Genomic DNA, 13,198 nt, shown 5'->3' with positions numbered 1-13,198 from the left:
TTGTGTGACAGCTGGGTATTGGGTACAACGATTACAACAAATATGTTTACGGATTTAAAGGGATGTATGAATATCAATATCAACCAATCACAGGCAATATCGGAACTCTCAATAAAAAAGAGGCCTTAAGCAAAATCAATAACATGTTATTATAATAGATCTCGTCAACATACAAAGAACAGTAAAAATCCAGTGTATTCATCCCTCATAAATCTCTTTGTTAAATTTTTATGGATTTAATTATGGAAACCTTCCAGTGTAAACGCGCCCTATGTGATCAAAAAAATATACAAAAGGAAATATAAGTGGAGGGAAATCAAAAAAGACGTGAGGGATTGATGTTAAAATTATGTAAATTACGGCTAATCAATTACAGTAATTAACAATTTTGGGATGGATTGGGATAGAAAACCAGCTTCTCTGATTACCCAAAGTGCTATTGAAAACAATTTGTTTTATCTAAGTTATATATACGGCCCGTCCTAAAAATAGGCTTGTTTCTATATGCTAGTGTCATGAAAATGGATTTACGCTTTTTTGCTTTTGAAAGATTGTTATTCAAACTTTCAGTGTGAAATGACAAATTTTCCACTATTTTGTTGCCTGGAAAATTCTCATCACAATGATACTTAATTGTTTCGAGAAAGTTTGGTCGAGCTTTGGGAAAAGCAGATTTAATTTCTTACTTTCTTTCATTCAGGCGTTTTATCTAATGATGCATTATATCATTAGAATTTCTAGGAAATTCTGAGCAAGAAAAATATAGTTATCTTTTGGTCTGAACGAAGTGTTCCCAAAATAAAAGCCCCTAATTTTATGCATAATTAGATTCAAAATAAAAGAATCACGTCACACCACGCTAATTATGTATAAGTATTTTTCTTTATCAACAACAAAATAAATCCATTAACCAAAACAAACTCCCTTAAGGGCAAAGGACCTGGTATATGCCGAGCCATATTTCCATTGTTTTCAAAAAGCTGTTTATCTATAATTTACACTTCTCTACGCAAACGATTTATAAAATCATTCTTGAAGTTTTCAACAGAGGAGAATTTGAATGAGCAAAGATGAAGTTCTGGAAAATCTTTCTACTCTTGGCTTTCATCGCAGCCATCAAATGTGATTTTTTTTTATTTAATTTTCTATTTTAATGACCAGCCGGGTCATTCATTTGAGGGCTATGCATGTTAGCCTCCACTGATATGCAAGTTACCCGATCTTACGGTATAGGTTTGGTTTCCATGTTACATTCACATTGTCAAATAACACTGCAAAAACGTTATCTGTCTGTAATTCATTATTTTATTACATTATTTCTGTTTTTATCTAGGCGAATATGAAATTTCTGATGAAGAATTTCCATTAGATAATGGTGAAGATTATGTAGAAGATATGGCTGTACATGGCTCTCAAGATGAAGGTACTCCCTATTACCCGCTTTTTTATAACAGCGTGAGGCTTAAAATTGGCCAAAACCTAAGAACAAATTAAGAACAAAAAATCATTTGCCTCAAATTTCAGAAATCACAAGGAATGATTTTAACAGATTTTAAACCCATTTTAAGTTTTTAAGTAAAATAGAATAAGCGTATTAAGAACACTTTGGGAACATTTAAAATACTTTAGAACATCCAATACTGACTTGCTTGCTTACTTGCTTAGATGCTCAGGCCTGAACAGGCCCCTTGCTCCTCATGACCAGGTCTTTCCAAGCTTGACGGTCCATGGCAACTTCTTCTAGTTGAGCCAGTGCAGAACCAGTATCAACATACATTTGGTCTTTCCATCTCTTTGGAGGTCTTCCACGCGGTCTGGGGTTTGTGAAGTCGTCTTTGAAGGCAATTTTGACGGGATTATCCAGGTCTCTGCGGATAACATGGCCAAACCAGGAGAGACGTCTCTTTCTAACGATGTCAACGATGGTGGTGGTGACTCCAAGCCGGTTTCTGATTTCAACATTACGAACACGGTCCATTAATGTAAGGCCGAGAAGTGATCTGAAACATCTCATTTCGAAAACTAGCAGTAACTGTGTATCTGATTTTTTCAGAGTCCAGGTTTCCGAGGCATAAATTGCTATGGGGACGATGAGCGCGTTGTAGAGTCGTAGTTTCAGCTTCAGGCTTATGTCTTTGTTACGCCATATTTGATCTCTTAAGCGTCCAAAGCTGGAAGATGCTAAGCCCAGTCTTCGTTTGATGTCGTTTGTAGTGCCTGGAACGTTACTTCCCAGGAAAACAAAGTCACTGACATTCTCAACGTTCTCATTGTTGATTTGAATGGGTACTGGCGAGTCACTGATGGTTTTGCATTTAGATGCGTTGATCTTCATTCCCCATTTGGAACAAGCGGTCTCAAGTTCAGCTGTCGATATTTCTAATTTTTCAAAGATTGCGGTCACAAGTGTAGTGTCATCAGCATACCTAAGCTCCGTGGACATATTTTCTTTTAGTTCAAGGTGGTCATCGAGACTCTTCAGCTCATCCATAACGAATTCCAGGAATATGTTAAATAGGACTGGAGATAGCAGACAGCCTTGTCGTACACCAACCTTGACCTTGAACCAATTGGTGATTTGTTTGTTAACAACTACAGCACATTCAGCATTTGAGTAGATGCTTTCAATGATATCAACGATACGTGGGTCAATACCAATCGCACGCATCATTTTCCATAATGCTTCCCGCCAGATGGTATCGAAAGCTGCCTTGAAATCAATGAAGTGAAGGTGTACTTTGACGTTCCTCTCCCTAGCTTTCTCCAAAATTTGGCGGACAATGAAGATTGCATCGACTGTTCCTCTGTTTTTTACGGAAACCAAACTGTGAAGGGCGAAGAAAAGATTCGGTTCTTTCTGTCATTCTCTTGAGGAGTATTCGCAGGAAGACTTTGCTAGGTATCGATATCAATGAAATGGCTCGGTAGTTTTCTGGATTTGACTTACTTCCTTTCTTATGTACTGGGTTTATAAGGGATTTAGACCAGTCTTTCGGTGAGATGGTATCTCTTTCGACTTTTGTGAATATGGCATGGAGCATTCGGACCATTGGTTCACCACCAGCGATCAGGACCTCGGCAGTGATCTCGTCAACTCCCGGGGCTTTCCTTTTCTTCATTTTCTTTACAGTTTTTCTTACATCCTCTATCGATATCGCTGGGAATGACTCATTCTCGGCTGGGTTAGAGATTTCATTGATGGCATCATCTTTGTGCGGAAATTCCTTGTTCAGGTGTGCTTTGAAATGGTCTTCCCATACTTTCAAGAGTTGAGCTGGGTCGGTGTGCTTTATGCCGTTTTTATCTTGCATCAGGTTAGGATTAGCACTGCGTTTGTCTTCCAATTCTCTGACTGTTTTAAAAATGTTGAACGAGTTATTACGCTGAAAGTCATTTTCCATTTGAACAACTTTTTTCTCAAGATTTTCTTTCTTATGTTTGTTGATGGATTTCTTTACGTCTTTATTAAGTTCTCTATATCTTGCTACGTTTACGGCATTACCATCTTTCAGCAAGGCTAAACGGGCCTTGCGTCTTTCCTCGCACGCTTTTTCAACTTCTTGTGGGAGACCATCAACTTTTCTGTGCTTAACCCGTCCGATCAGTTCTTCAGTTGCTTCATTGGTGACTTGCTTGAACTCATTATAGACGGTGTCAAGACGGTGTCAAGACGGTGTCATTATAGACGGTGTCAATAGTCACACGATTCTTCTTGGTGATTTCAATGCTATAGTTGGAAAAGACCAACACGAAAACTTCAGTGATAATGTTGGCTATTTTGGTTTAGGAGTCAGCAATGAGCGTGGCTGGAAACTACTAGAGTTTTGTGCTATCAATAATCTTGTCATTACCAACACGTTATTCAAACACCCGGAAAAACGCCGATTTACCTGGGTCTCACCGAACGGAACCCACAAAAACCAGCTAGACTATATTATTACCGATATTCGCATCAAAAGGAGAAATTGAAAGACCCTGACGTGCTCCATGCTTTCCAACAAAGAATCGGCGGATACTTCGAACCCTTACTTCAGCTTGTTGAAACAAACGATATTGACACCGTCTAATACTGACTGATTCTTACTAAAAAAGCGTGTGTCTCAATTTTAAAAGATTCCTCTTGAAATCGATTCTCCAATTCCCCTTGAAATCGATTTAGAGAACGTCGACTGTATCCTGACCTCATTGATTGATAAAAACACAGTGAAGTCTCCAAATCGGAACCGCTCGGGGAACACAAATTTGTTCGAAAGGTTATAGGGTGAGGTTCGTAAGACATTACCGAGTTTATATATTCGAGATAAATCGAGTGGGACAGTATAAAGCAAAGTTGACATGCCTCCAAAATCACTGTCCGCTTTGCTCGACGACGGTAAAAACACCAAAATACTGTCGTCTGTTTAAGTGAGCAAAAGCGATATAGAGCCGTACATCGAATATCGATTTTGTTTTGTATCGATTTCACTTACCGTCGCCCTCGATATCCTCCGATACATGAACTCGGTAGGGTGAGTTTCGTAAGACATTATTAGAGACAAGAAAACAGACATTTGGAGAGACAGACGAGGTTCGATAAAAGTGATTCTACTGTGATTTATTGCTTTTTGCTTTTAGTTGAAGACCCATTACATGGATGCCCCCGTCCTAGAAAGAACAAATGTTCAAAGAAAGTTTCACGAAAATGTAGACGTCGAGGACCAAATATCCAGTGTGGTTTCTACAAAAAGTAAGCCTTTTTCCTCCTGAATTATAGAAATATGGTACTGGTCTTTGAGGTTGGCAACATTGCTTTGGCCCCTTCTTTAGGGAGTGGGGTAGTGGAATTTGAGAATGAGGATCGTTGTTTTTTACCACAAAGACTCGAAAAATAGAATTTTTTTCAAACTACAAATTTTTGACTTTTCGAAAGAGAACAATAGAATATATATTGTATGAGTAGTTAAAATCTAGACTGAAATCTTATAATACCTTATTTTTTGATACAGGTGCAAAGTTTGTTCTCGAAGATTTTCACTATTCACGAAATGCCACGTGGCCGATAAATGCAGATTGAAAGCTCGCGTGATGCCGTGCAAAATCACTTACTCGGGCTGTGGAAGACCAAAGCGTTCCTCGTGCAAGAGAGCTGGCAATCGACGATATTGTCTCCTCCGCAGCAAATGTGTCAAAGTTTGCCGTAAGAGATGCAAATATGGGAGAAACGGCTGCAAAAGGAACGGCGTCTTTGTCAGACGTAAGATTTGACTTAATGAAATAATCGACAATTTTTCAAAACATCATTTACAGAACAACTTTTGTTTCAATAATTCATATAGAATCTTGGTTTATTGGACTAATGTAACAAAATTTTTAAGAATAGAAACATTCACGCGTTATGAAGTTATAAATGTTTTTAAATAAAATGAAGCCTTTCTAGTGGTTAAACATGATGTCAGTCAGAAAATAAGCAAATTAAACGACGATTATATTCTATTTTAAAATTTTCATAACATTAGAACATGGGAGAAAAATTACTTGCAATATATCTTAGTGGAATGTTCTGGGAGTTGATATACGTTGATATACCTTCCATTATTTCAAAAAAGCAATCTTTAAATTTTTGAGACTCGGAATTTTCTTTTCAACGATTGAAAACAGACATTTGGAGAGACAGATGATGTTCGATAAAAGTGATTCTACTGTGATTTATTGCTTTCTTCTTTTAGTTGAAGACCCATTACATGGATGCCCTCGTCCTAGAAAGAACAAATGTTCAAAGAAAGTGTCACGAAAATGTAGACGTCAAGGAGCAAATATCCAGTGTGGTTTCTACAAAAAGTAAGCCTTTTTCCTGAATTATAGAAATATGGTACTGGTCTTTGAGGTTGGCAACATTGCTTTGGCCCCTTCTTTAGGGAGTGGGGTAGTGGAATTTGAGAATGAGGATCGTTGTTTTTTACCACAAAGACTCGAAAAATAGAATTTTTTTCAAACTACAAATTTTTGACTTTTCGAAAGAAAACAATAGAATTTATATTGTATGAGTAGTTAAAATCTAGACTGAAATCTTATAATACCTTATTTTTTGATACAGGTGCAAAGTTTGTTCTCGAAGATTTTCACTATTCACGAAATGCCACGTGGCCGATAAATGCAGATTGAAAGCTCGCGTGATGCCGTGCAAAATCAATTACTCGGGTTGCAGAAGACCAAAGCGTTCCTCGTGCAAGAGAGCTGGCAATCGACGATATTGTCTCCTCCGCAGCAAATGTGTCAAAGTTTGCCGTAAGAGATGCAAATATGGGAGAAACGGCTGCAAAAGGAACGGCGTCTTTGTCAGACGTCTTAAGATTTGACTTAATGAAATAATCGACAATTTTTCAAAACATCATTTACAGAACACCTTTTGTTTGAATAATTCATTTATAATCTTGGTTTATTGGACCATTGTAACAAATTTTTTAAGAATATAAACGCTCACGCGTTATGAAGTTATAAATGTTTTTAAATAAAATGAAGCCTTTCTAGTGGTTAAACATGATGTCAGTCAGAAAATAAGCCAATTAAACGACGATAATATTCTATTATAAAATTTTCATAACATTTGAACATGGGAGAAAAATTACTTGCAATATATCTTAGTGGAATGTTCTGGGAGTTGATATACGATATTTACCTTCCATTATTTCAAAAAAGCAATCTTTAAATTTTTGAGACTCGGAATTTTCTTTTCAACGCTGTATAGCTTATAACACTTGAATCGTCCATGAAAATGGCAGACAAAACAAGCTTTAGTTTTAGGCCATTCTTGGCAATGTTTAGCGGATTGTTCATTGGAGCATATCTGACTGGGTCTCCGATACTTGGGTGTCTTTAAATAAGGTCAAGTGGTAAACTTGAAGAGGGGAAAAAAGATCTACATTCAACTTTTTTGTACTTTGCCGATATCTTGTTTTACTAAGTTAAGAAGGAGCTTCTTGAGTTACGACCATATGATGGTATTTAAAGCTCAAGAAGCTCTATAAACAATAAAGGTAGTTTTTAATAAAATAAAAGAAAAAGATAATTTAGAGTTTGAACAAAAATATCAAATCTACATTTGAAAACTTGAGCAAATTTCTTTAAACATTCCGGAAAAAAATTGAAATCATTGGTGAAGTGAAATTCTGACTAAATTACAGTAGTTAGTATTCAGTTTCAAAGACAAGAAATAAAATTTGCAAAATTTGACATACAAAACACCTTTTCCAGTCAATGAATCAGCTCATTATTATAACCAGTCTGCCATTTTGTTTGTTTTGATTTGCACAAATAGCATTGTAATTTGTGTTAAAGCATGCACTTTTATAATTTGCATTTATAACACTCGCTTCAGCTATTTAATGCTAAATCAAAACTAATAAAATGTAATATGTAACAATGGTAATAGAAGAGACTAACTACGGAGACGGTAGTATTTTTTTTCTGTTCCGCAAGAATCACTCAACAAGATTGTTGATTTGTACATAGTGGAACGTTTTTCTCTCACTTTGAGTGTGTGTCTCAAATTTTAAAATGTCTTTACGACCGGCAAGACAGCTCAATGATTCAAAGATTATTCGGTCTTTGAAATGCAACATCATGCCTCTGGTAAGTGGAATAAATTTAGTTATCTATTTTTAATTTGAATTTTTTATTTTTATGTACTTTATTCATATGGAGGGATATTCTAACGCCGTAGCCTCCTCTGTTTGTAGCTTTTTTTTCGTCCGTTACCAAATAAAATATTTGAAAGTAAAATTAATCAGAAAAGTTTTCAATATGGGCTATCACTTTCTTTCTAGATAAAGAAAAGTGACACCGTGACAGCATGCAGGGTGATGTTCACGGAGAGCAACAGACTCCTTGTTACAGACATCAAATACCGTCTAGACAACGCACTGGCAAACATGGACATTAAGTTTTTCATCTCGTGCATATCTGGCACAGAATCAAATCCGAAAGACAAAAATCCAAAAGAGTGTGAGCTTGGGAAACCAATTCCGTTTCGTGTCTCGGTGACTTATTTTATTGTCCATTTAAAGTCCCTGTTACAGCCGCACCAAATTTATCAGAAGTTCCATCATACGGCTGACATCGAGTTTGACATCAAATCCCTAAAGTGTCATCGTCCAAAGTCTGAAGGTGATGAAGTTGACGCTATTGTGTTGGCCTACTTGAAACAGACGGTCAAGGTATGAGTGGTTTGTCTTAATTTTCTAAATTACTGGTTGATGTTGTTCTGAGTTGATTATGATTTCTAGTTGAATCAAGTCCCAGTTGGCACACAACGTTGTTTCAACGTTCATCTAACGTTATATGGAAGTTGTGAACGTTATAAAAACGTGGAAACAACGTTGTGTGCCAGCTGGTGTAAGATATATTCGAGGTTCAAGCACTTAGAGATGCCTCAAAATTAGACGCTATTTATCATTTTTTTTTATTTTATCTATCCTAAATTTACACTACAACACTTCAACATTTTCAACAAGCTGTTCTTTTTTTCTCAGGACCACAACCAGAAATGTATTAAGGATTTGATTACAGATAGCATGTTGCACTGTTTTAAAGCGGCAAATCCTGCAATGTCCGACGAAGAAGCAACCGCTCATTGTGAAAGCAATGAACAAAAACCATGCCGTTTATTTTGTGCTGACTCGAGAATCATGGCTTCCTTTTCAAACGCAAGTCGATACCTATACGAGGATGGCCTACTTCACATGAACGACTCGACCGACGAGATAGCAAGGCCAACAGTGGAACCACCTAAAACTTCAATATCAAAAGCGGCTGATAAAATTGCAAAAGTGATGAACCAACTCGATCACAGATTGTATCGTGGCAACATCTACGCAAAAAACAAAAATGGTAACTTTCGCCTTTGAGCATCAAAATATTTGAACTTATGTTCCGTTGCGTGTATTTTTTTCAGTTGGAGAAAAAATGAAAATATTTTTGGAACTGTACCAATCCTAAACGTGAAATGGGGCATAAAATTATTTAATATAGTTGGTACTATATTTTTCCTAGCTCAACCGTATTTTTAAATTACTCTCACATTCTGTTTTAAACCTTTCTAATTTCTTTTGCAGCTCGATTTACTTTCGAATTATTTCTTGATGTTGGAGCGTATCTTTATAAATTGCAGTTGAACCCTTCATTATAAGAACTAGTCCTTGCAAATGAATCACAATTGAAGAAAAATATGTCGAACGTACATACTGAGGTAAGTGTTTAGACTTGTACGTCGTAGGACTGTGTGGTACATCATTAAACCTTTTGAAAGACCGTAAACATTAGGAAACTTTTTATTGGAAAAATTTTTTAAAGTTTCATTTTCTGAAGTGCCTCTAAGAAATACAAATGGCAAAGAAATATGGTATTTTGAAAGGTTTGTGCAAAACGAGGAAGGCCGCTTAGTAGGCCAATAGCCCGTATGATAGCCCGTCGTTTTTATGAGACTTTGTATTGAAAAGACCATTAGGCCGTCGATTTTGCAAAATGGTTCTGAAAAATTCGAACGAGAACTTTATATATTTGCAATATTTTTCTGAAATCGAAGAAGGCCGCCTAGTAGGCCATTAGACCGTATGATAGGCCGTCATTTTTATGAGACTTTGTACTCAAAAGACCGTTAGACCGTCAATATTACAAAGGGAATATGAGAAATTCGAACGAAAACTTTATATATTTGCAATATTTTTCTGAAATCGAAGAAGGCCGCCTAGTAGGCCATTAGACCGTATGATAGGCCGTCATTTTTATGAGACTTTGTACTCAAAAGACCGTTAGACCGTCAATATTACAAAGGGAATCTGAGAAATTCGAACGAAAACTTTATATATTTGCAATATTTTTCTGAAATCGAAGAAGGCCGCCTAGTAGGCCATTAGACCGTATGATAGGCCGTCATTTTTATGAGACTTTGTACTCAAAAGACCGTTAGCCCGTAAATATTGCAAAAGGAATCTGAAAAATTCGAACGAAAACTTTATATATTTGCAATATTTTTCTGAAATCGAAGAAGGCCGCCTAGTAGGCCATTAGACCGTATGATAGGCCGTCAATTTTATGAGACTTTGTACTCAAAAGACCGTTAGACCGTCAATATTACAAAGGGAATCTGAGAAATTCGAACGAAAACTTTATATATTTGCAATATTTTTCTGAAATCGAAGAAGGCCGCCTAGTAGGCCATTAGACCGTATGATAGGCCGTCATTTTTATGAGACTTTGTACTCAAAAGACCGTTAGACCGTCAATATTGCAAAAGGAATCTGAGAGATTCGAACGAGAACTTTATATATTTGCAATATTTTTCTGAAATCGAAGAAGGCCGCCTAGTAGGCCATTAGACCGTATGATAGGCCGTCATTTTTATGAGACTTTGTACTCAAAAGACCGTTAGACCGTAATATTGCAAAAGGAATCTGAGAAATTCGAACGAAAACTTTATATATTTGCAATATTTTTCTGAAATCGAAGAAGGCCGCCTAGTAGGCCATTAGACCGTATGATAGGCCGTCAATTTTATGAGACTTTGTACTCAAAAGACCGTTAGACCGTCAATATTACAAAGGGAATCTGAGAAATTCGAACGAAAACTTTTATATTTGCAATATTTTTCTGAAATCGAAGAAGGCCGCCTAGTAGGCCATTAGACCGTATGATAGGCCGTCATTTTTATGAGACTTTGTACTCAAAAGACCGTTAGACCGTAAATATTGCAAAAGGAATCTGAGAGATTCGAACGAAAACTTTATATATTTGCAATATTTTTCTGAAATCGAAGAAGGCCGCCTAGTAGGCCATTAGACCGTATGATAGGCCGTCATTTTTATGAGACTTTGTACTCAAAAGACCGTTAGACCGTCAATATTACAAAGGGAATCTGAGAAATTCGAACGAAAACTTTATATATTTGCAATATTTTTCTGAAATCGAAGAAGGCCGCCTAGTAGGCCATTAGACCGTATGATAGGCCGTCATTTTTATGAGACTTTGTACTCAAAAGACCGTTAGACCGTCAATATTGCAAAAGGAATCTGAGAAATTCGAACGAGAACTTTATATATTTGCAATATTTTTCTGAAATCGAAGAAGGCCGCCTAGTAGGCCATTAGACCGTATGATAGGCCGTCATTTTTATGAGACTTTGTACTCAAAAGACCGTTAGACCGTCAATATTGCAAAAGGAATCTGAGAGATTCGAACGAGAACTTTATATATTTGCAATATTTTTCTGAAATCGAAGAAGGCCGCCTAGTAGGCCATTAGACCGTTAAACCGTCAATATTACAAAGGGAATCTGAGAAATTCGAACGAGAACTTTATATATTTGCAATATTTTTCTGAAATCGAAGAAGGCCGCCTAGTAGGCCATTAGACCGTATGATAGGCCGTCATTTTTATGAGACTTTGTACTCAAAAGACCGTTAGACCGTCAATATTGCAAAAGGAATCTGAGAGATTCGAACGAGAACTTTATATATTTGCAATATTTTTCTGAAATCGAAGAAGGCCGCCTAGTAGGCCATTAGACCGTATGATAGGCCGTCATTTTTATGAGACTTTGTACTCAAAAGACCGTTAGACCGTCAATATTGCAAAGTGGTTCTGAGAAATTACAAACGAGAACTTTATAATTTTGAAAGATTTTTCTGCAATCGAAGGAGGCCGCTTAGTAGGCCATTAGACCATATGATAGACCGTCGTTTTTAAGAGACCTTGTATGCAGGAGACCGTTGGACCGTCAAAATTACAAAGTGAGTCCGAGAAATTAAAATGAGAACTTTAAGATTTTTCCAATTCAAGAAGATCTTAGTATGCCACAATGATCTTCATTATGTTTTATTTTCAGTTGTTTCCGAAAATCAAAGTGGATTATGACTTCATCGAAGTGAAGAACAACACATACTTGAAACTTTCAAGTAGAGCATTTGTCGATTGTCCATTTTCTCCTGAAGATCATGGTGTAATTACCCCGCGTAGTTACCACGATTTTGATCCGCACCGAACCACATGTCATGGTGGTTATCTTGCTTCAGCCATTGAACGTTGGTGTCCTACACTAGAAGACCAAGCGAAATTGGCTCACAAAATATATATGTGCATGTTAGCGTTTCAAGTGCCCCATAAAAGCAAGAGATTGGTTTTGGTCGGAGATATTGACATTGGAAAGACATCAGTGATGAATATGTTTTTCGGTCTTATTCCTGAGCAAAAGATTGCCACAATTACCAAAGAGCGTGTTTTTGGTTTGTCAATGATAAAGTCTGACACGGAGCTGTTGATAATTGATGAATGGACCAAGGATATGACACCTGCAGACATGGTAAAGGTTTTATTCCAAGGAGGAAGATTTCCACAATCAGTGAAATTTGAGGATCCAAAATTACAAGAATGAATGCTGGGGTGTTCATTACCTGCAACCATGTTCCCAAATTTCCAAAGAAGGATAGAAAGTCTGTACTCAGAAGAATTGCCGATGTCAATACACGTGAGCTGGAGGTACTATGCCCAGAAGCACCTGAGTGGATTCGCAAAAACGCAATGCATTGTTTGAAGTATTTAATTGACATGATAAACAACAACCTCGACGTTATCGATCAGAGTGAATTGTCCTACACCCTACCACAGAATGTGCGTTGTGAATCGACTATTCTTGAGGATGAGGTAGAAAAAGAAGAACTGGATCGAATCCGAGATTGTGTCGTTGAAGCAGATGACTCTGTCCCTTTGGTCGACTCGTCAACAAAAGAGCTGGAAGTCTTTCGTGTAGATGAGGATGTTGATGAGGTTTTAGAAAGCGGTGGGTACTACTTCCTTACTAACTCTCCACACAGAACTTCTTGCTCTTTAAAGCTAAATTATTTAGGATTTACTGACAACTTTGACTTACATCCTTTCTAAGTGCATGGTATTGAAAAGATACGAGTTTGAAAAATAAATCTTTCTATCATATAGATTCGACATCAATGAGCAGGACGAGTGACATTGAACAGCCAAACCATCTTTCCGAGTCTGACGGTAAGCTTTCATTTAATTTTCAGCTTTGATTTATGTCAACTGTCGTTTCAAATTCAATATATCAAAACATTTCTTTTTCTCTCGTTTACAGCTCTCAATATCGACGAGTTGCTTGGCATCATATCATCGACAGAGGCCGAACTCTCCGATATCGAGCCACCAAAGAAAAAGA

At 37.0% G+C, this 13,198-nt stretch overlaps 1 protein-coding gene across 1 annotated transcript; it reads left to right on the top strand.

Annotated features, from left to right (window-relative positions):
- Nucleotides 1-979: 979 nt before the first annotated feature.
- On the top strand, nucleotides 980-6,695 carry LOC136802713 (uncharacterized). Its single transcript, XM_067059467.1, has 6 exons — nucleotides 980-1,122; nucleotides 1,334-1,423; nucleotides 4,615-4,726; nucleotides 4,986-5,233; nucleotides 5,706-5,817; nucleotides 6,074-6,695. Exons 1-6 carry the CDS (start codon nucleotides 1,071-1,073, stop codon nucleotides 6,333-6,335), a joined length of 876 nt encoding a protein of 291 aa, XP_066915568.1. The 5' UTR covers nucleotides 980-1,070; the 3' UTR covers nucleotides 6,336-6,695.
- Nucleotides 6,696-13,198: the final 6,503 nt, after the last annotated feature.

Source organism: Clytia hemisphaerica, unplaced genomic scaffold (assembly GCF_902728285.1).
Source record: "Clytia hemisphaerica strain Z4C2 unplaced genomic scaffold, Clytia hemisphaerica genome assembly, whole genome shotgun sequence".
NCBI classification, from domain to species: domain Eukaryota; kingdom Metazoa; phylum Cnidaria; class Hydrozoa; order Leptothecata; family Clytiidae; genus Clytia; species Clytia hemisphaerica.
This window is presented reverse-complemented; position numbering and strand designations above follow the sequence as displayed.

What these genes read in the sequence shown, in the direction of transcription:
- LOC136802713 (XM_067059467.1), top strand. Translation starts at nt 1,071, where the DNA reads ATGAAGTTCTGGAAAATCTTTCTACTCTTGGCTTTCATCGCAGCCATC. An exon ending in TTTCATCGCAGCCATCAAAT is followed by an intron (nt 1,123 to 1,333) that starts GTGATTTTTTTT and finishes GTTTTTATCTAG; the next exon opens with GCGAATATGAAATTTCTGAT. An exon ending in CAGTGTGGTTTCTACAAAAA is followed by an intron (nt 5,818 to 6,073) that starts GTAAGCCTTTTT and finishes TTTTTGATACAG; the next exon opens with GTGCAAAGTTTGTTCTCGAA.